At 32.7% G+C, this 25073-nt stretch overlaps 1 protein-coding gene across 1 annotated transcript; it reads right to left on the bottom strand.

Moving 5' to 3' along the window:
* Positions 1–12789: 12789 nt before the first annotated feature.
* LOC134263247 (uncharacterized) lies at positions 12790–24507 on the bottom strand. The gene is made up of 7 exons (XM_062745562.1): positions 24381–24507; positions 24133–24188; positions 23903–24037; positions 16128–16254; positions 15982–16019; positions 15307–15378; positions 12790–15130 (listed from the first exon to the last, which is right to left on the bottom strand). Exons 1-7 carry the CDS (start codon positions 24443–24445, stop codon positions 14757–14759), a joined length of 867 nt encoding a protein of 288 aa, XP_062601546.1. The 5' UTR covers positions 24446–24507; the 3' UTR covers positions 12790–14756.
* Between the last annotated feature and the right edge of the window lie 566 nt (positions 24508–25073).

Raw genomic sequence — 25073 nt, 5'->3', positions numbered from 1 at the left:
TTTTCAAGATACAAGGTTTAATAGTAAGTATAAAGAAGTTAAAGGGCAATAACTCATATAAGGGGTCATCAGATTCTTTGCACTTATACAGTGAAGTTAGGTCTAAAGACCCTTAAGATATTAGTGAAGGTTTGGTGTAGCTAACAGTTTCGGAGGAGTAGCCAAGGTTTTTCGATATATTGTAACTTTTAAAAGGTTTTATCTTAGACATTCTTTGAAACAGTTTTAAAGTACATATAAATGATACATTGACATTAAGTATATGTTGAAAGACAAAAGAGATACAAAAAAGCTAATTTTCTCATTTTTGTGACCTTGACCTTTGACCTTTACATGAATTTTAAGGTCAAAGGTCAATGAATCTTATGCAGTTGGTCTGCTGTGCTTTGAAATTTTTTAATTATTTGTAAAATTCAAAAAGTTTCAGGGGCAATAACTCATTGAAGGGGTCACCGAATGCTTTAGCAATGAACAGATTGAAGAGTCTCCTTAATTAGTCAAAGACATTCGTAAAGGTTTCATACCTCTGCGGTTTACGGTTTCTGATGTAACAAGCATTTCTTGTGAAAGGGGCAATAACTTGCGGTCAAGGTTCATTTACGCAGGGTCAACTGCAAACATCTTTTACGGAGTACATTCTTATAGACTATAAATCTTTTCGATAAATCTTGAAACAAAAAATCACACGGCGGAAAAATGATAAAAAAGGAAAAGACAGAAGGATGAATAACAAAATTGTTAGAAAAAAATGATCACCTTAGCACACCAAAGCAGAACAGATTATACTGTTTAATCGAATTCAACTCGTACTGGTCCTCGATTTGTACTGCAAATGGTGTTGATAAAATCGAATTATATTAAATAGTATCGAAATTAATTAACCATTTATAAAATCAATATTATACGGAATTGTATATTTTTTAAAGCTAGGAGATCCAACATTTGTTTTAAAAAATTCAGAGTGTCATTTTTATTATGATTTTTTATAAACCATAATATTAGCTGAAAACCTTGGAAGATTTTAGTAACTATAAACCCCAGCGTAACTTTCTGTTATCATATTGTGAATTGGTTGTCATGGATGTAATGACCCTGTCAAGGCTAAAGAGGACATAGATGCTGAGAGACAAGGGGGGAAGGCAGGGGAAGGGTTGATTGGGGTATAAAGAGGAACGGAAAAAGACCACCCTAGCATTAGAACCCCTGACCCTGGGGCCATGAATTTCACAATTTGGGTAGAAGACTCAATGCTGCATTCTGCTTCTCAGTGAACGAGACATGTCAGCTTGTTGTAATAAATCACTACTAGTCATTGTAAGGGATATTGATCACCAGCCCACAAAAATGGTGAAGGAGGGAAGTGAAAAGGGAACGAATAAATGTCAACTTTGACCTTTCAGCTAGTATTTGGTTTTAGAGTCAATATACGGTCTTGTTTAAGTTCAAGAATACCATGATCTTAAAATTCCATTGCAAAAGCTTACAAAGAGCTAAACTATGAATACAATATACTAATTCTGACATGATTTTTGATATGAAAATCAATAGATGCTGACAAATGGTATGAACTTCAATTGCAAAACATCAACTAGGACTAAAATTATCACAAGTATTTATTTTAAGGTCCTAAAATTTCACAGCAAAAGCTCAAAGGCTTTGTGAGATATTGAACAGAAACAACGTGACATGTACATGTAGACGAACGGCACCTTTGGGAAGTCACAGCAGCAGTTTGTCTCTGTAGAGGCGTCTCGCTTAGGTAGCTCTAACTGTATTTTTTAAGCAAATGGGGAGAAATCCATCCTAACCAAGATCTTGTGAGATTCTTTGAAATTGGCGGGAAATTGAGCGATGGAAGTGTGGTGAGCATACTCTCAAGAGGTAACAACAGAAGCAGACGTAAGCATTTGGGCAGTGACCGTAACAACCAGAATATAGAGTTTTTCACTGGAGTCTCAGACAGCCCATAATTTTTTAATTTCTATAATTTATAATGTATGGAAACAAATCACTTTTGGTTTCGAGTTGAAGATTACAACCTCTAGAGCGTAACGCTGGATATTTTGGATTCTTCGTGTCGAAAGAAATCTTTCGACATTTCCTTGTATCTTTTGTGGGAAAAATGAAGGTTTACAAAATTAAAAGATTCACATTACACCTGAATAAAGTCAAATCCAGATTCTCCTTGCTGGATTTTGTATCGCTGGGGTATTTTTTGCAGTGAAAAATCTAATAGATTTTGCCTAAGAAAGAAGTTCTTTGACCAGTCTTCAAACTTTTCTTTTTCAATTATTTTTACACTTTGTGCAAATTATTATGAATCATTCATTTAAGAAGAAAGCTTCATTTTTTGTGGAATATTTAGCTATGCCGCTGTACTACATAACATTATGATGGGAATAATAGGTTCGGCTAGATACTTGTTTTAACTTTTTCACTGAAACTCAAACTTTTGGAATTATTTCTTTAAAAACTTTCACAGTTCTGAATATTGATTTGCATATAGGTGATAACTTCTGTCCGCTTCAAAAGAATTTCCACCTTATCATTTTAAATCTTGTCTATTTGTAATAACACAAAAGAGAAAACGGAAAAGGAAAAGGCAGAAATTTTCATTCAAAATTACTTCTGTCTTTATAAAATTATCATTTATTTCAATCCAGTTTGAATTACTCTTCATAATGGTGTTATTTTCTTTTAGTCCATAAATCTATAATCCTTTACATGTATTCTACAACCGTTTACGAACAGCCATTTGTATACCACGTTTGTGCCGCAGTTTTAAATCAATTAATTGTGTTTGTTTGAAGAAAAATCATCGAAATTTAATAGATTTCCCTTGTAATGCTTCATCCTTTCTCGATTTTGAAAAAAAAGTTTGCAGCAGGTTTGTTGACACATTATAATTTGTAGATCTTATCAGAGGCAGCATTCTGTTCTTTATAGAAGGTTTTGTTGTGAAATTTCAACATAGGCCTCTCATACTGACATTATTTCTTAAATAATAAAAAAAAAGCTTCTCATTCTTTCTTTCTTTAATAATAAAAAAAAAAGCTTCTCATTCTTTCTTTCTTTCGTTTTAAAGCCAGTTTCGGTAAAAGATTAGTAAGTAAAGGCTTAATCTCTTTAATATTGTTACAATATTCAAATCGAATAAGTAGTCTAAATCCCTTTTTTCCTGATTTCAGTATTCCATCAAAATATTGTGTGGATTTCATAACTATTTTCAGCTTCGTTTTTGATTTGTTTTTATTCAATTATTCTGAATTTTTGTTTTCCATGCGAGGTCTTGAAAATATAAAAGACTATTTTTCTGTTATCTATATGAATTTCTCTGAACCTTGAAATATGTGTTTATCTGTCGAAGTTGACCGAGCTGTAAGGTCGACTGTCTTTTTCAGTGTGACTTTTTTCTAGCGGCAAACGTCTAACACTTCCGTCAAAACTAACGTAGCCATCATCTGCGTTGGACTTATCTGAAGTGAACCGAACCAGATTCCGTCTCGGTAGTATATATAAAGGCTGTTGTTCAGAATGTTCAGAGGCAGTGGTAGAGGTAGAACTCAGATGGTCGTAGGTGTCCTGAAATTCCTGACATTTACCATACCTCCGTACAGACTGGGCAACAGGGAACATCGGGCGAGTCAACAAATTTTGACTTTTGTTTTGCGTCTGGCCGGAACAGGATTCACAGGAGGACTCTGTGATTTCTTGTTTTGATGTTTTCCAATTACTTTCACACTTTCTATTGCTACTTGTCGGTTCTCCATGTTGCAAGGATAAGACGTTAACAGAGGATCCATTAAAAGACAAATGAACTGATCTTTCTTTCTCAGCTCTAGGCGACCTGACATCATTTTGTACATTTTCAGTTTTCCTCTGATAACCCATATTGTTTTCTAGGAAAGAAAAGAAAGAGAAAAAGTTAAATTGTTTAAAATTCAAATTAAATAGAAAAGAAGAGTAAGGAAAATGTCAATTTTAAATGTTGATTGTAAAGTCATTTTCTAAATTTTGTATTTACTCCCACCCCATAAATTCAAAATTAAAACATGACAGTATATTGAATCTTTATGGTTAACTATGATATTCTAAATGTGTAATTTACACGCGTTTTCAGAACGTGTGTCCAATCCCTTTTAAATCATTAATTACAATAAATTTGTCCTCCCCCAAAATAGAAAAAGTCACAAAAAGAAACTTTAGAAAAAGATTCTCACCTGAACAGCTTCTATTACAACGGGTTGTTTTTCTATCGAATAACAAAAGAGCCATGATAACAAGTAATAGATATATTAGGAATAAATAATTAAACAGAATATCAATGGAAGTGGAGTACACCCTTCATAAAAGCGTTTATTTCACAGTAAAGTTATAGAAAACGACAAGGCATTGTACACAGCTTATATACATAAGATGATGACTATATCTTCCAAAAATGCGAAATGTTAAAAATTCGGAGAAGAGTATTTTTGATTATTTAATACTGCTGAAATAAAAGATACCATTGACGAGTCTGACACATTTGTTTCATATTTGAATATTTCATTTCCAATGTCTTTGTCCGAGATAAAATTACCAATTGAAATGTAATTTATTTCGCCGTTAATGGTAATCTAACAGCAAAGTTTTAAGATAGCTGTGATGACTTTAACTAATCTTAATGATAGATTTAATTTGCTGACAAGGTCATTGTATTAACCACAGACTTTAAGAGGGATATGGAGATAACAAACAGTATTCAATCTCAAAGTCCATAAAACAATACAAAATAAGAGCAGAGTAAACACGGACCCACGAAGCATCAGAGGTGGGATCAGGTGCCATGGAGGAGTGAGCATCCCATGCCGACCGGTCACACCCGCCGTGTGCTCATTGTCATGATTAGGAAATAACGGAAACATCCGTCGTCAATTCAGTATATAAGTAATGGACTAACAATTGGTATGAAAAACGTCAGTCAGCATTTGACTCAATGATAAATTGTATTTGCTGACAAGGTCATTGTATCGACCATAGGACTTACGAAATGATGACTTTAAACGAGACTGCTGATATTCTTGTTTCATCAACTTGCTTGTCAATAATTTATTCTTGTTTCATCAACTTGCTTGTCAATAATTTATTCTTGTTTCATCAACTTGCTTGTCAAAAACTTACCTCGTTAGACCATGCCCGAATCAGCTGAGAAATATAAACCCCGTATGCATATGATAAAGGTCTGCACAAGTAATGGAAGACAGATAAATTAATCAAAGTCATCATATTTATCATAAAGCTTTATTAGCTCAGCTCAAGTGAGCTTTTCTGATCAAAATTTGTCCTGTCGTCGTTGTCGTTGTAAACTTTTTACATTTCCACCTTCTTCTCAAGAACCACTGGGCCAATTTCAACCAAACTTGCCACAAAGTATCCTTAGGTAAAGGGAATTCAGGTTTATTCAGATGAAGGGCCATGCCCTTATTCAAGGGGAGATAATTTAGAAATAGTGAAAAATTGGTGGTATGTTTTAAAAATCTTCTTCTCAAGAACCACTGTGCCTGGAAACTTGAAACTTTTAGGGAAACATCCTCCGGTAGCATAGATTCAAATTTGTTCAAATCTTGACCCCGGGGGTAGGGCGGGGCCACAATGGCCGATTCAAGTTTTACATAGAGAAAGATAGGGGAATTCTTTAAAAATCTTCTTCTCAAGAACCACTGTACCAAAAAAGATGAAACTTATATGGAAGCATCCTCAGATAGCGTAGATTCAAGTTTGTTCAAATCATGTCCCTTGGGGGTAGGGCGGGGCCCCAATGACCGATCATGCGATCAAAGTTTTACATAGAAATATATAGGGAAATTCTTTACAAAAATTCTTCTTCTCAAGAACAGCAAAGGCATGAATGATCATATTCATATGGAAGCATTCTCAGGTAGCGTAGATTCAGATTTGTTCAAATCATGACCCCCAGGGGTAGGGTGAGGTTTCAATGGCGGATCAACTTTACATAGAAATTTATAGGGAAATTCTTGAAAAAATCTTCATCTCAAGAATAGCAAAGTCATTATTAGTCATATTTATATGGAAGCATCCTTAGGTAGTGTAGATTCAAGTTTGTTCAAATCATGACTCCTGGGGGTAGAGCGGGGCCACAACATGGAATCCAAGTGTTACATAGAAATATGTAGAAAACTTCTTTAAAAATCTTCTTTTCAAGAATGGGAAAGCCATGATTAGTCATATTCATATGGAAGCATTCTCAGGTAGTGTAGATTCAAGTTTGTTCAAGTCATGACCCCTGGGGGTAGGGCGGGGCCACAATGTAAGTTCAAATGTAAAGGACAATAAAGCCACAGGTAGTCAAAGAAATATGCAAGCATCCTTAGTTGGTGTAGATTCAAGTTTGTTCAAACATACCCTCTCCACTTTAAGGATTGTTTGGGACCACTTTTGGGTTTAAACTTTAATAATAAACTGATTTTTGCTTTTATCAAGGCTACAGTGCTCGGGTGAGCGTTGTGGCCCATGGATCTCTTGTTGTAAGCATACCATTATCGTTTTACTCAGGTAAATATCCAAATATGAGTCAGTTGTGTCAGGCTCTGGGGCATATTTAATTTCAAACTTACTGTCAGATATTGGGTCGATATGGGAATGGAAAAACTATATTGTTAGAAAATAAAATATCATTGATATATCTGAATGTCGAGTTGAAAGTCAGAGCAAGTGTTTTCTTCTTCTCGTGTATAAGATTTTAAAAATATTTTGCTACATACAAATGCAAAAAAGGACCCTGGAATGGTGCATAGCGAAATTTTAAGACCCTGACCATTTTTTTCCTTTAAGGTGAGATAAAATCAAAGTTCATGTCTTGGAATTGAGGATTGGTGGTAATACTTTTTATAGAGTAGTTAATTTCACAAAAATATATTAGCATGTGACCATACCTTTTATAAATGATGATAAAGATGACAATTAAACAAGAACTACCCACTACACCTCCTATTATGACCCCAGAATAAGGAAATGGATGAACATCTGAAAAGGGAATGATGGTTAATTACACCTTACTTTGAATATCAAATTACGCAATAAACTATATGTATACGTACATATATGTAAAGAAAGAGAATGAAAATCACAAGACGAAAGGAACAGCTTAAAATTAAATAGTTCTTATAATTAATGGTATAAAAACCCAAACACATTTTGTAAATAAACAGGAAATAATTCACTTCATGTCAGTTGTACCACGGTGTATCTCTGATATATGACGTTCATTATCATTAATTCCTGATATTCTTTTTTCATTTCTCTGTCTTACATACCGGATCTCCGACAGAAATTATGTAGATTTTGCAACTCTTATAATTATATTTACATTAATTTTTAAGATTACATTTTGGCGTAAGCTACAAGCTAAGGACTTGAATATAACGCTACGCTGCAAAGAATAGGTTGTGCAACATGTTTGTTATATATAAAAGCACGAAGCAGTGAAAAACATATCAATATGATAAAAAAGCTTCCCTTTCAAAATTTTTTAAAATTATTGAAACGTGTTAGAACTTCTACTTTATCCCCATTAGAATATTTTGTATTATCAGCCTATTCTCCAGTGATAGCAATAATCAAAATAAATTTACCCACCTTGTCCAGGGACCTATATAGTATATAGTATATACTTCTTAGTATATAGCTCCCTGCCTTGTCACTGATTATTTGCAAAATATTTTGTTAAACATCCTGTTAAATACACATAATTGATACAAATGCTTTAAGGTTGATCCTAACTATGTATCCTAGTTTTTGATTGAAAAAAAAAGTTCTGTAGTTTTTGGAGAACAGGTCTTCAAGCAGCCTACCAGATTCCCCATGGTTACCTATTGTATCCGGATATTAGCAGATCTATTTTTGTGTCGCCTGCTGAGCAGAGCGACATTAATGGACAACTTTACATTGTGTCTGTCTATCCACATGAATGAATTATATGGTGGTAACGAACAGTATTCAAGATCAAAAGTCCATAAAACAATACAAAATAGGAGCAGAGCTAACATGACCTACAAAACATCAGATTTGGGATCAGGTCGCAGTGAACATCCCTGCCGACCGGTCACAGCTGTGTTCCTTGTCATGATCGGGAAATAACAGAAATTCCGTCGTTAATTCAGTGTATAAATAATGGACTAACAATTAGTATGAAAAAAGTCAGTCAGTATTTGACTCAATGATGAATTGTATTTGAGGACAAGGTCATTGTATCGACCATAGAACTTACGAAATGATGGCTTTAAGCAAGATGGCTTATATTCTTGTTTCATCAACTTGTTGGTCAATAATTTACCTCGTTTTAGAAATTGTTCATACATAGAGCATGCTCTTGCCTTTTATATCAACTGAGATATATATACTCCGTATGCAGGTGATGAAGGTATATTGCTGCATAAATGAGGGGAAGTTGACGATAAAAAAGTTAAAGTCATCACGTTTAGTTGTTAGATTACCATTAATGTCGTTTTCAAGTGAATTATCCAAATATGAGACATATGTTACCATTGTTAATTGACAATAAATCGTTGATATATCTTAATGTCGAGTTGAAGGCCAAGCAAGTGTTTTCTTAATTCTTTTCACGCATAAGATTTTACACAAATTCTGTTTTATACGTATGAATACAAATATCATATCTATAATTGATTGTCAGAGTTTGCCTTAGTCCTACAATTCGTGTAGATTGTTTCTGTTTTTGCCGAGTCAAAGGTATGGACTATAATACTAGCAGCAAATAAATAATTGACCTCTCTTAGATATTGAAGCTATAAAGCAGGTGTCAAATGCGTTCATATAATTATAATGTTTATTTTTTTACTTTGTTTTTCCCTTTATAATATATATTGTACTTCAGTTTGAAGTTCAAAGTGACACAAATGCTCGATAGGTCAGGTGTTAGATTTATCCAAAAGTGTTTGTAAACATAAGGTGTGCAAGTGCAAATGTCATGATTAATAAAAAAAAAATTTTTTTTGTAAATCAAACTTTAATTAGCAATTGAGATACGTACCATATATATTGATGCACCCTACTTTACTGTGACAGATTTGGTCATCCCCACAAACACATGTTGAACTACAACCATATCCGTAGAAGTTCTCTTTGCAGGGCTTGGTACAGTTTATCCCCCATGATCCATAGCAGGCTTTTTAATAGAAAAATATTAAGAATTGTATAGTGAAACAATATGAAAAAAATCATCACCTTATTTTTACAAAATATTGTAAAAGTTAAAGAATACGTACGCCGGCACGCACCATCCACTAATAAGTAATTTGGACAACATCTCTTTAGTGTATCACTGAAAACATTTAAAATTAAAAACCTAAGTATATTATATATATAATAAGCAAAAGTAGTTAAAGGTTGATGTCAAACAATAAAAATAATCATGAAAGAAAAAATACACCGTTTATCACAAGCGCTTTCTGGATTTAATCATTCTTCAGGTGAACATACTTTGATCTCAAATATAACATACATTGTACTTACTTGCAGAACTTTGCGTTTCCTGGATACATGAAGGATAAGAACAATACCACCAGAGAAATTAACATGTTCAATAATCACTGACGTGGAATTTCTCTCTAAATGTTTATTGATATTGATAATCATTGCATTTATTTCCCCTGAACTGTCATGAATTAATACTGCTTCCTTCTTTTGATATATATTTAGCTCCATACTGTTATTTCATATATAAACAGGAAAATATTTTTAAAAATATTTTAAAGAAAAAATAGTTAACCTTCACTTTAAGGGGAAGGTTTGGGTATATTGTTGGTTACCTATTCCGTCCGTCTGTTTGTCAATTTATCTTCATTACTCAGTCTTCTCTTACAGTTTGACTGAAGCCAACTCATCATTTAAAATATGGCGGTGTTTTGCAAGGATGGGGTAATTGAAATAAGTAATTTTCACAAAAGATCGCATGGAGAGGTATATCTCTTCAATATTATTAAAAATATAATGTGTAAGGTTTTTTAGATGTGCAATAAGATTTTCGAATTTCTGTTGTATCCTGGGGGCAAATTGGGGCGAAGAATAAAAACTGCTTTCCTATTTTTTTTTTTTTTTACATTTTTTGCGGAAGTCAAATCGCCACGATGACTTAAAGTCCAGGCTTTTTTTTATATCATTGACTGCTGCTTTTTCATTAAAAATGGAACTCGTTAATTTATTTACCTTGTCATTGGTCATTTGCAAAATTATTTTGTTAAAAATATTTCGGATTGTACACACACGTATTCTGAAGTTGACATCAAATTTGGATAGTTTACTTGCAAAAGACATTAATGGTAATCTAAAAACTAAACATTATGATAAATGTGATGACTTTAAATTTTCTATCGTCAATTTCCCTTTCTTATGCAGCAATATTGCTGTATCACTTGCATAGGAAGCTATATTTCTCAGTTGATTCAATACACAAGAACATGCCTTACGTAAGAACAATTTCTAAAACGAGGTAAATTATTGACAAAAAAGTTAATGAAACAAGAATATCAGCAGTCTCATTTAAAATAATCATTTCCTAAGTTCTATGATCGATACAATGACCTTGTCAGCAAATACAGTTTATCATTGCGTCAAAAGCTAACTGACGTTTTCCATACTAGTTGTTAGTCCATTATTTATACACTGAATTGACGACAGTTTTTCTGTTATTTCCGATCATGACAAGGAGAACATGGCGGGTGTGACTGGTCGGCACTTCGCCACGGCACCTGATCCAACCTCTGATGTTTTGGAGGTCCGTGTTTGCTCTGCTCCTATTTTGTATCGTTTTATGGACTTTTGATCTGGAATACTTTTCGTTCTCTCCGTATGTTTCATCATACTTTTGAAAGATTTATGGACTTTTGATCTTGAATTTTTCTACAAACATCCCCTTCTTTTACATTAGATTATCCATATTTTGAAATATGTTTTCAAATCATACTTTTATGAAAAAGATAAAAATGGTTTTCTTTAAAAAAGTGGAATTCATATTTTGAAATATAAAAAAGTTTAGATTTTCAATTTTGAACTTTAATAATCAAAATGTGAAATATCAGTTTTATTTTATGTGTAAAAGTTGAACATAACTCACAGTGATCATATAAAATATGTACAATTTTTCTACATATATTTCTATATATTAGAGTTATTGTGACCTTCACCTGCTAATCAACTATAAAAGAGAATGTATTTAGAGTCTAGTACTTACATACCTTTCCAGGAAAAGATCTAAATAACGATTTATTTATACCGGAATTGAAAAAAGTATAGTGTATTTTGAAGGTATCGTACAAGATTTGAGACAACTCTTTCCTACAAAAGAGGAAAAGTGTCAGTCCAAAAAGGGAAAATGTGTTAGTGAATTAAATTTGATATGTGGTTTATTTGACCTAAAAGGAAACTTTTATGTTTTTTTCATAATTATACTTTTTGAGCTTACAAATTGATTGTTTTGGTTTATTGTATATTGTTTAACGTCCATCTCGAGAATATTATACATCACTTGCCGGTGAAGAGCTGCAAATTTTGTCCTATATTTGGGACCCAGGGCCATTGAGCAGGGAGGGATCTTTTTTCGTGCCAGTAGCTACTGCGACACGGGACCTCGGTTTATACGGTCTCATCTGAAGAATCGGTCTCCACGTCCCACACTGGGATTCGAACCCACGACATAAGGATCAACTCCTTACTTCGCGACTCTAAAGCAGACACTCTAACCACTGCTCTACGCAGGCGACCATACAAACTGAAAGGCATACTAGTACTGAAAATGTTATAATTCACTTCTGTGGCGCAGTGATTAAAGCTCTCTGGATTTACGGTGTAGGTTCAACTCCTACGGCCATATCTGGAAACCAGTCATTCGGATAGACCGCATAAACTAAGGTACTACGTGTCTGGTAGTTATAGCCCTCGCTGCACAACGGCTATATGTGCGTTATACATGTACTATTTTTGTAGTCTTTCATCAGCAATAAGTGCTTTTCAATATGATTGAAAATTCTCAAGGACAACCAAATTTCTGTAAAACCAAGCTTTTAATGGACAAGTGAACTACTGCTTAAGCTAACATAAAGCACAGAAGTAGATGAATTGGTTTAAGATGCATAATAAATTATTTTTTTGGGAGTCTGCCAACATTCTCTTTGAATTCCCATTGGTACCCATTGCCCCCCCCCCCCCCCCCCCCCGGTTATTATTTTTACAAATGAGAAGCAAAAATACTTGCTATAGCCTTCAACTAGAAATTTAGATATAACAACGACGTAATGTCAATTTGCAATAGCAATTTCCGTTAATGTGTCGACTTGTTGTACCATACCATTGAGCTTGAAATGAAAAATAAGAGTCTGACACTTCTGTTTCATATTTAGATATTTTACTAGTAGAAGACATAAATGGTTACTTGATAACAAAGTTTCAAATAAAACTTGATGACTTTAAAGGTGGGTGGACACAGATTTGAAGTTAATATTTTCTGTATAATATCACGACTTATATATTTAAATAGCATTTCACACAAAAATATATTAAAAACTTTATTTAATCTTAAAGTTATTGAAACTTCAAATTTTGGATGGGTTTGATTGACACATCCTTGCACTGTCACAAATTTTACTTTTATTCTTAATACTTAGGAAAGGTGGCAATCTTGTTATCCATGTGTACATGCACCTTTAACTTTTTAAACGTCAATGTCCGTTACTTATGCAGCAATATACTCTAATCACTTTCATATACGTGGTTCATGTTAGTTGATTCGATGTACAATTGCATGCTTTACCTATGAACAATTTCTAAAGCGAGGTAAGGTATTGACGAACAAGTTGATGAAACAAGAATATCAACAGTCACGTTAATTTATCATTTTATAATTTCTTTTGTCGATAGGACTACCTTGTTAACAAATATAATATACCAATGAGTTAAATTCTGACTGACATTATTCTCTGTCACAACAAGGAACGCACGCTGGGTTTGGCAGATCGGCAAAGGATGCTGATTCTTCCATGGCACCTGATCCTACCTCTCTTTGTTAGAGGTCCGTATTGGCTCTGCTCCTGGTTTTAATTGTTTTCGTTGACGTTTGAAATTGAAAGTTGTTCTCATTTTCATAAAAAATGAAATTATCAATAAATAAGCTAGTACGTATTAGCCTCTTTATCAACAAATAATGCTTGGCAGGGTCATTGGAATTTTGCGACATAAAAGATTTAGAGACATTATTTAAATACCGATACTATAAAATTCTTTTAAATTCGAGTTAATAAATTAAAAATATATATATAAATCATATGGATATGTTTAAGCTAGATAATAAAGGAGTTTGTGAACTTATATTGTTGAATATTGGCACTCTTTGGCTGTAAAAATGCACTTGCAAGCTCATGTATCTGTACGGCCAGCGCGTGTCAATATTCACCAATATAAGTTCAATAACCCTAAATTATTGAAGTTTCTACATTCTGATTTAAGAATTGTCTTTCTTCAATGTGAATGTTAAGATCTACTCATCTCTTTCCTGTCGCCCCCATCTCCAGTTTAAATGCACGAAGCACAAAAGTATGTGGATCCATGTATACAATAATTCTATTCATAAAAATTTTTATTCCTGGTTATGCCTTTTTATGTTTTGTATGCTCACAATGACTATATGCGTTCATTTGGTATTTATGTATCTTGTCTATTGTAGAGATGTTTTTCCCACAACATTCTGCATTTATCGTAAAGCAGGTACAGTGTGTCTGGAATATATAATTTGACAAAAGAAATGAAACATATGGAGATAACGAACAGTATTCAAGATCAAAAGTCCATAAAACAATACAAAATAGGAGCAAAGCGAACACGGACCTCCAAAATATCAGATAGACGATCAAGTGCCATGGAGGAGTGAGCATCCCCTGCTGACTGGTCACATCCGCCGTGTGCTTCTTGTCATGATCGGAAATCTGGCGTGAATTTAGTGTATGGATAATTGACTAACTTAGTATGAGAAACGTCAGCATTAGACTCAATAATAAATTGTATTTTTTGACAAGGTCATTGTATCGACCATAGAACTTTCGAAATCATGACTTTAAACGAGACTGCTGGTATTCTTGTTTCATCAACTTGTTTGTCAATAATTTATTTCGCTTTAGAAATTGTTCATACGTAGAAGATGCTCTTGCGTATCGAATCAACTGAGATAGATAAAACCCATTTTTTCCTCAATTTCTTGAATATTTTTCATATTTATACGCACTTATGTATTCAAAATTATGACTTCCTAATTCTTGCTCAGCGACGGTTCTGCTTATTTTAGAATGAATTTACTCATACTACATTATCAATAAGATTTTTTAAGGGAACCGACTGGGGTTTTATTGAGTAAAATTACAATAGAGAAACTCTTTATTTATATACCATAGATAAAATACATTGATCTCAGTGTATATGCCAGGTTTGGGGAAAATCTACCGTCCAGGTATTTTTAAGGGACCGTCTCAAAATACAGGTACATTTACTATAAGATTATATAGTAAAGTGCTCACTTTCTCACTTTAAAGAAAATTATACAAATACTACAAGGGACTTTTTACTCAAACTATAATATATGAGTCGTTTTTTTATTCCCTTGAAACTTTCAACAAATGCATCAAAATTTTCTAGAAGAAAGATTTCCCCAACCAACCCAATTATTTTACCCCGAGTCGGGAGAGGACACCCAAACATTATCTGAAATTTGGCCTCATCGAGAAGTAAATGTTCTGAGCCGCAGCTGATTGTTTAGTAGAATAAGACTTCTTTTCAAACTGCAGACAATTATAGACCCCAGAACTTTCACTACATCCGCTATGTTCATTTACATCTAAAGACTTCGAGTAAGTAAACTCATCTCCTCTTTCATTTTCATATTTCGCTGAAGAACTTGGGTAAGTAAACTTCTCTTCCCTTTCATTTTCATATCTCCCAGATATTTCAGAATGTGCGTGCGGAAGTGGAGAACAATACCGATATTCCGAAATTGGATCATCAGCCAGGAACGCTTCTCTTATGTCGCTGTAGGTGAGATCTTCTTGTTCATTTTGTGTTGAGCCTTTATTTTCTAAAATAGAATTTTAGTTGTACAGAACATATTTGGTAAAGAACGCAAACAAAATATAAAACAAGGCAATACGTTGAATAATGTGAATGAAATATATAAAGATAAGGAGCAGTATTCCAGTTAAAATGTCCGTTAAACAATAGAAATCAGGAGCAGAGCAAACAGGACCACTATACCATCAAAGGTGGGATCAGATGCCATGGAGGAGTAAGCATCCCATTCCAACCGATCACACCCATTGTGTACTCCTTTTCATAAGCAGGAATTCATGAAAAATAAAAATATGCAAGCAATAAATAGTTATTTTTTTCAAAGCATTACTCAATTTATTTGCACACGCCATTTCATTTTTAGACAACATATATATTTTAAAAATACCATATAAGCAGAAAATTAAGTGGATTCAATTTGGACATTTTTACTGAGAATTTTGAAATCAAACATCGCTAGACGTTTATTCCCCCCACATAAAAGATAACTCATAACTTTTAAGGCATCGCAGAATTGTTAAAAGTACTTATCGCTAAATTTTGATGCTGATTTTAAAAGGAAAAATCGACGTTTTACCTTTAAAAGTCGTGTAAACAACTGAATTTATAACACGAAGGGTTTTGTGATAAACCTTTGTTGACATACCGTGTAAGTTTAAGTTTTAGCAAAGCGCAAATTTGGTGATAAGTACCCTCAATATTGTAATTAATTTTAGCGAGATGTAATTTTGGCGATTTTATAGTATCATGAAAGAAAACTGTAACAACTGATACGGATATTTAAGTTTAGCGGTTCAAATCCCTCGCCAGTAATGTCAAAATTGAACCCTCACTGAAAGCTGTGTTTATACGGTTTAATACCTGTCGCGAAAGGTTCAACTGGTTTCATAATCTGCCCCCTAGAAATGTAGAATTAAAATTTTCAAACATGCATCGATGCATATGTTTTTGAAAATCCCATTTCATATTAAAATAAAATGCAAATATTGTATAACAACAAGACTTACGATTTCTGTTTTATGTACAGTAGTGTCCCAAATACAATCACTGTTAAAACAACACAAACCACAGATATGGTGATTCTGGATAAATCTTTAATTGCACCCGTCTTCTTATGGGTATTTGTTTGACTACCTAAATTAAAAATATTAAAAAATGAAATAAGTACTAGTATAGCTTCAAAATACTACATATAAAAAATATTGTAAAAAAATGGAACCAGATACCCTCATGATGTCATTTTAGCATTTTAGAATAAATACACGAATCTTAATATCATTGTATCATAAATTTATTAGGTAACATCTTGTCTGGAATTAAAAATTTATCATACGTATGACATGCTCTGGCGCATCGAATCAAATTGGAATCATGAGTTATTTTCAGATGCCAGTGGTATATTTTCTAAATGGAATATGGAGATATTGTAAAACGATGAAGATGAATTATCCACGGAAACAATACAAATGGGGAACAGAGCAAACACGATCCCATGAACACGTAGAAATGGAATCAGATACCACGTAGGAGTAAGCCTTTCGACAGATCCCCAGCTTTGCATTTCTTTTCATGATCGGGAAAATATTAAATTAAGGGGGCCGACTATAGTTTTATTGTGTGAAAACTACAATAGCGAAACTCTTCATTTTTATACCATATATAACTTACATTAACTTCAGTGTACATGCAAAGTTTGGGGGAAATCTACCGTCCAGATATTTTTGAGGGACCGTCTCAAAATACAGGTACATTTCTATAGGATTATATAGGAAAATACCAATTTTTAGCACTTTAAAGTAAATAATACAAATACTACAATAGAAATTTTGTTCAAACTGTAATATTTGATGAATAATACTATATTATACAATATATGTAAGAAACACAAAATTCTACCGTCTTGTTACCAGAGAGGGCATCTCAAAATGCAAAAAATTAGCAAATTTTACTATTTTTATAGTGTATTACAAAATATGACATACACAATGGATTCACATGAAAACATAATAAACATATTGGAGATATTCTCAAATTTCTATGTTTTAAATTTCAAGAGCCTATGTTTATTACTTTTTCTTTAATAATATTATTATCACCCCTTTCTTTAAGAGCTACAGATTATCATAACGTCAAAAACACACTGCAACGACGTCAACCTACCTATCAATTGCAAAATCGGTTGAAAAATCAATTATATCAAAGTGTAAGTACATTTTTATACCTATGATTTCTTAATTTTGTTTAATTTTAATAATTAAGCGAAAAAAGTTGCATGAAAACAGTAAATACGCTTCATTTTACTATGATGCGCGAAATATTGCGCAATGGAAACTATAGTCGGCCCCCTTAAATTATAATTTAAAGAGTTATCCTTCCCGGCTGAGGATCGGAGTACCTTAATGAATACTCCATTTTGTCGGTGGTTACAAACATTTTCAAAAGGAAAAATAAAATATTGCTAAAAATACCAAAAATTCCTAAAAATTCATATGGCACATTTTTCGGGGATAAGTGGACACGAAAAAAAATTCAAAGAGGAATTTTTCACAAAAATTCGCAAGAAACTAGATCTACATATATTTTAAAAAAAGATCATGAAAATCACAAGATGATAGGCATAACTTAATACTAAACATTTCTTATAATTAATGGTATAAAAAACCAGAAACATATTGTTTATAAACAGGAAATAATTCCCTTCAGCTCAGTTGTACCACGGTGTATCTCTGTTATAATTATGCTGTTAATTATCATTAATTCCTGATATTCCTTTTTACATTTCTCTGTCTTACATACAGAAACTCCGACGGGAAATATGTAGATTTTGAAACTCTGATAATCATATTTACATTATTTTTTTAAGGATGCATTGGGGCATGAGCTACATGCTAAGGACTTGAATATAACGCTACACTGCAAAGAATAGGTTGAACAACATGTTTGATATATATAAAGCACGTAGCAGTGAAAAATAAAGAAAAAAAATTGACAATATTATAAAAGCTTCCCTTTCAAAAAATCATTTAAACGTGCTTGAACTTAAACTTTGTCCCCATTAGAATATTTTGTGTTGTCAACTTATTCTCCAGTAATAGCAATAATCAAAATAAATTGACCCACCTTGTCCAGGGACCTATATACTACTTAGTATATAGCTCCCTGCCTTGTCATTGAACATTTTTTGCAAATATTTTGTTAAACATCCTGTTAAATACACACAAATGATACAAATGCTTTAAGGTTGATCCTAACAATGTTTCTGATTGAAAAAAAAGTTGGCTTATTGGTAACCTATTGTATCCGGATATTAGCAGATCTATTTTTGTGTCGCCTGCTGAGCAGAACGACATTAATGGACAATTTTACCTTGTGTCTGTCTATCCACATGAATGAATTATATGATGATAACGAACAGTATTCAAGATCAAAAGTCCATAAAACAATACAAAATAGGAGCAGAGCTAACATGACCTACAAAACATCAGATTTGGGATCAGGTCGCAGTGAACATCCCTGCCGACCGGTCACAGCGCCGTGTGCTCCTTGTCATGATCGGGAAATAACAGAAATTCCGTCGTTAATTCAGTGTATAAATAATGGACTAACAATTAGTATGAAAAATGTCAGTCAGTATTTGACTCATGATAAATTGTATTTGAGGACAAGGTCATTGTATCGACCATAGAACTTAGAAATGATGGCTTTAAACAAGAGGCCAGATATTCTTGTTTCATCAACTTGTTGATCAATAATTTACCTCGTTTTAGAAATTGTTTATACATAGAGCATGCTCTTGCCTTTTAAATCAACTGAGATATTTAAACTCCGTATGCAGGTGAGGAAGGTATATTGCTGCATAAGTAATGGAAGTTGACGATAGAAAAGTTAAAGTCATCACGTTTATCGTAGAGCGTGGTTGCTAGATTACCCTTAATGTCGTTTTCAAATGAATTTTCCAAATATGAGACATATGTTACCATTGTTAATTGACAATAAATCGTTGATATATCTAAATGTCGAGTTGAAGGCCACAGCAAGTGTTTTCTTAATTCTTTTCACGCATAAGATTTTACACAAATTCTGTTTCATACGTATGAATACAAAAATCATATCTGTAATTGATTGTCAAATTTTGCCTTAGTCTTACAATTCGTGTAGATTGTTTTTGTTTTTGCCGAGTCAAAGGTATGGACTGTAATTCTAGCAGTTAATAAATAACTGACTATTGAAGCTATAAAGCAGGTGTCAAATACGTTCATATAATTATAATGTTTATTTATGTCTTCTAATGCTTATAGGCAAGATCACCGCAGCTTGTTTTTTGCAAATTTTGTACAAGTCAAATAAAACACATTTACAGAGATGAATAATGTCATTTATTAAAATGACGATATAAATGTGAACAATTTAACAAACAAGAAGGGGGATCAGATTCACAAGCTTTGCTTATCAGTTACGTAAAATATGATAATGTCTGATCCCCAAAACTGACTAGAAAAAAGTATCTGTAAGACAAGACAGTCAAAACATCATATTAAAAAGTTAGCAAATAGATGGCACATCAAAATAAAATAGGCAAACATTACAAGAAAAAGTTGGCAAAAAGATGGTACATCAAAGACACAATCAAAACCTCAGAAGAAAAAGTTTGCAAAAAGATCATAATCAAAACCAAATACATGAAAGCGTAAAACAATCGAGTAAAAACTATAATATATTATAAATTTTACATGACACATTAATGATCATATTAAGGGATAGGAATGTTGGGGTGGAGGTGGGTCTTCAAAATAGACGTGCTTCATGTTAGCGGTGGTGAGCGCGCGAGTGCGAATGACTCGCTGAGCTGACCACGTGACCTTACACATTCCATTACAATTAGGCAAGGCGTGGATCTGAGAATTTTCACAATTTACCAACGTAAATGTTCCGAAAACCTCCAAACAAATTATCGCATTAAATACATAAATACAATTATTATTCTAATAATTGATGTTTTATGTCTTCTAATGCTTATAGGCAAGATCACCGCAGCTTGTTTTTGCTAATTTTGTAAAAGTCAAATAAAACACTTTGATGTTGATGAAAAATGTCATTTATTAAAATGACGGTATAAATGTGAACAATTTAACAAACAAGAAGGGGGATCAGATTCACAAGCTTTGCTTATCAGTTACGTAAAATATGATAATGTCTGATCCCCAAAACTGACTAGAAAAAAGTATCTGTAAGACAAGACAATCAAAACATCATATTAAAAAGTTAGCAAATAGATGGCACATCAAAATAAAATAGGCCACAAGATGTGATATGCAGGTCACATCCATGTAAGATGTGACATGCAAATCACATCCGTGCCATCCAAGGTGAGCTTGCACACATCAAATCTATATGAAGGCAGTTAATCACTGGCCTCTCCAAACATCTTAAAGTAATGAAATGAAAAACAGAAATCTACCTTTCATTAATTATTTCATTACCAGTTATCACTAAAATGTAGTTACATGTAAAATAATGGAGGAAATACCGGTATTAATAAAATATCCGAGCAATGTTAATAAATAACAATATTGAGTAATACATGTAAGTATGGAAGAAAACTAATTTCAGAGAAAATGACATATCGAAAACTATTGTTTATTGAGCCAGCAAGTAAGCAAAGTCAGACGAGGAGTATTTAGATATCCAAAAGCAGTTATTCACTGACCTGTCAATGTGGGAATGAACATGTTCCTTACGGTATTTTTAATTGTAAGAGTAGAACAAAACAGCAGTTAAATCACTGACCTGTATTTAAACTACATCCTAATATTTAACTATTTATCATGAATAGAACAAAACAGCAGTTAAATCACTGACCTGTATTTACACTACACACTTAGTGAGTATCAAACTATTTATCGTGAGTATAACAAAACAGCAGTTAAATCGCTGACCTGCATTTAAATTACATCCTAATATCTTACTTATTTTCACGAGTAGAACAAAACAGCAGTTAAATCACTGACCTGTATTTAAACTACATTACAGTATCTAATTATTTATCATGAATAGAACAGAAATGAAGTTAAACACCGACTCGCAATTAAACTACATTCTAGAATCGAACTAATGGGGGTAGAACAAACACAGCAATTAAATGCTAGATTATTATTATGATTATTTTTATTCATTTATATTTATTTATTTTTTATTCATTTTTTTTTTTAAGTGGAACAAAACAATAATTAACATTGACTAATTTTTGATCTTCGGACCTATATTGTAGCTCTCTCCATTTGAGATCAAGGTACAGTTAAATTACTGTACATACTTTAGTTCCACAAAACAGGTATAATAAATTGATATTCAGATAATTATGAAGATTGAAGAAGAATCATGCGGAGAGTGCTCATGAGTAGGACACACGGTCAGATATAATTCTACTTATTACAACCTTGAATTATTTAACTTTATATCTATGCGAGTGTTTATTTTATGTATTTATTTATTTATTTTATTTTTTTTTTTTTTATTTTAAACCAGTTTTAAGAGTATCTTCCAAATTGTAATTTTTTTTTTTTAAAAAAAACTTGTATCAGAAATTCAACAAATATAAACAACCCCAAAATATTTGCATAACGGCCCTTTCTCTTGGAACTGTCGGACCCAAAAGGTTGTATCCATTAATTCCATAAAGTATGCCCTTTTCATGGAGGAATCTACCTTACTTCTATTCCAAAAAGTATAAAGAAGTTTTACATGATGAAAGTTAATTCATTATGTTCCTAAGCGTTTTGAATAGAGTGTAACATTCCTAGATTATACTAAATTCACCATGTATATTGTGTCAATTGAAAAGTTGGTTCTAAAGTTCAGAATTTATTGTAAGTCAAAAAATCTAAATTTCACAAGTAATTAATTTGGAACAAATTTCGTAGATAGAATACAAAACTGTATAACACAGTAATATTCCTAGATTGCCTTCCTTACAAAACTCACAAATCGGTTCTTTGACAACTCTGCCTACTTTCAAACTGACCGGCCAATTAAAATCAAGGATAGAAAATTACATGAGCATAGGGAATCCGTAAGACATTAATTTATCACACTGAAATTAGGTAGAGCTAAGCATAGCAAATTCAAAGAACGCAATCCTAGGATCTAACCATAAATTTGATAACAAGAATGAGTTAATCACATTGCTATCGTCAGACAGGGAAGAGATGTCAAGAATGAAATACTGCCACCATGTGCAAAAATGCCCTTCCTAAACATCAAAAGAAAACGATTATCTTTCAACTACATATGTCAAACAAGACTGAAAATTAATAGCACATTTATATAAATAAATGATTGAGAAAAATTTTACATGGGGTTAATTAAGGCAAATAAATATTTAAAGATAAAGACCGCAGAAACGTACAATGTACAACATGAGCTAGTAAAACAAAACAGTGTCTTTCATTATGCTGTCTATTAGAAACAATTTAAAATAATTCATTTTAATTATCATTATTATTATTATTATTATTATTGTATTCTAGCCTGACAATGCTTAATTTCCGAACAGGGACATAAATTGAAAATCCTTTCATTCAATGTACTGACCTTGCATGGGGTCTGTACTAATTTATAAAAATAAATTAATCCTATATTTACTAGCCATATAGGGAACTTATTTGAAATATTATGGAGGGAGGGATCTTCGTATATTATTTACTTGCTGACTCGCCTGTAAATGTTTTATTCGAAACCAAATTGAATGCTCTAGCTGGTATGGATGCTTCTTGAACCAACGGTAGTGGATATCCTGATTACCCGGCTGATTCGGGGCACACCTGTAGCAACACTGCAAGCAGTTTAGCTTGCAAACATATGGATCTTATACCGGCTGATAGCATGAAAGTTGTTGGTAAAGTCAAAATGTATTTAGAAAACACTAGTGGACGGGCTGGTTTAGGACATTATCCATCGGCGGTGCGGATCTTATGCAATTTGTTAGATAGAACCGCTCGCTGAGTCAATATTTGGTAAACAGTTCAAACCTGTGTCATTAACATTCATGGCATCCGGCACAATTCTGCTAGGCTCTCTGGGCTATTAACAGTTAAAGCTACGCTTCCTCTTCACTCCGGCTGCTAGGATGTAGCAAATTTGCACACTGGCAAATTAATCAAAAGGCATCTGCAACTTAAACATGAAAATTATATGAATACTTTTAAGTCTAAGGTGTCATTTAAAGAAAGGACGCCAAAATCCAACAAATGAGGTGTAAACAAAGTGATACATCATGTACATTATCATGCTCATAGAAACACTAGAAAGAGTAAATTTCCTCCTGAAGACTAACCGTTATAGCAAATAGATATTGTATTACAATCATACTGATAATAATCGATTAATTCTCTGCTGAGAGGATTCGCTTTGACGAAATTATACATATTCCATGATTCTACCAATTTTTCAAATAACAAATTAAAGAAATGTCGATAAATCAGAATAAATATGTTAACTCCATTACAAAAGAATAAAATGTCACATGTATAGGATATACCACTATTTGTAACACGTACTTTGAAGCAACTAAGAAGTATTGTGATACTCTTTTGTACTTTGTTTTTCCCTTTATAATATATATTATACTTCAGTTTGAAGTTCAAAGTGACACTTATGCTTGATAGGTCAGATGTTAGATTAATCTAAAAATGTTTGTAAACATAAGGTGTACAAGTACAAATGTCATGATTAATAAAAAATATTTTTTGTAAATCAAACATTAAATAGCAATTGAGATACGTACCATATATATTGATGCACCCTACTTTACTGTGACAGATCTGGTCATCCCCACAAACACATGTTGAACTACAACCATATCCGTAGAAGTTCTCTTTGCAGGGCATGGTACAGTTTATCCCCCATGATCCAATGCAGGCTTTGAAAAATATTAAGAATTGTATTGTGAAACAATATGGAAAAAATTAATCACCTTATTTTTACAAAATATTGTAAAAGTTAAAGAATACGTACGCCGACACGCACCATCCACCAATAAGTAATTTGCACAACATCTCTTTAGAGTATCACTGAAAACATTTAAAATTAAAAACCTAAGTATATTATATATATAATAAGCAAAAGTAATTAAAGGTTGATGTCAAACAATAAAAATAATCATAAAAGAAAAAAATACACCGTTTATCACAAGCGCTTTTTGGATTTAATCATTCTTCAGGTGAACATACTTTGATCTCAAATATAACATACATTGTACTTACTTGCAGAACTTTGCTTTTCCTGGATACATGACAGATAAGAACAATACCACCAGAGAAATTAACATGTTCAATAATCACTGACGTGGAATTTCTCTCTAAATGTTTATTGATATTGATAATCATTGCATTTATTTCCCCTGAACTGTCATGAATTAATACCGCTTCCTTCTTTTGATATATATTTAGCTCCAGACTGTTATTTTATTAATAAACAGGAAAATGTTATCAGAACCAGTTTTTAAAAATATTTTAAAGAAAAAAATAGTTAACCTTCACTTTAAGGGGAATGTTTGTGTATAATGTTGTTTACCTATTCCGTCCGTCTGTCTGTCACTTTACCTTCGTTACTCAGTCTTCTCTTACAGTTTTGACTGAAGCCAACTCATTATTTAAAATATGGCTTTGCTTTGCGAGGATGGGGTAATTGAAATAAGTAATTTTCACAAAAGATCGCATGAAGAGGTATAATTATCTCTTCAATAGTATTAAAAATAAAACGTGTAATGTATTGTAGATGTGCAATAAGATTTTCGAATTTCTATTTGCATCCTGGGGCAAACTGGGTTGAAGAATAAAAACTGATTTCCTAATCCCGTTTTACATTTTTTGCGGAAGTCAAATCGCCATGATAAATTAAGTTCATACGCAATGTAGTTTGAACTTTATTGGGTTCTTTCCTGGAATTGAAGAGTT

Source organism: Saccostrea cucullata, unplaced genomic scaffold (genome assembly GCF_032062105.1).
Source record: "Saccostrea cucullata isolate Sc308-1 unplaced genomic scaffold, CSIRO_AGI_Scuc_v1 ctg1418, whole genome shotgun sequence".
NCBI lineage: Eukaryota > Metazoa > Mollusca > Bivalvia > Ostreida > Ostreidae > Saccostrea > Saccostrea cuccullata.
The sequence above is the reverse complement of the archived record's forward strand: the minus strand, read 5'-3'. Positions and strand labels throughout refer to the sequence as shown.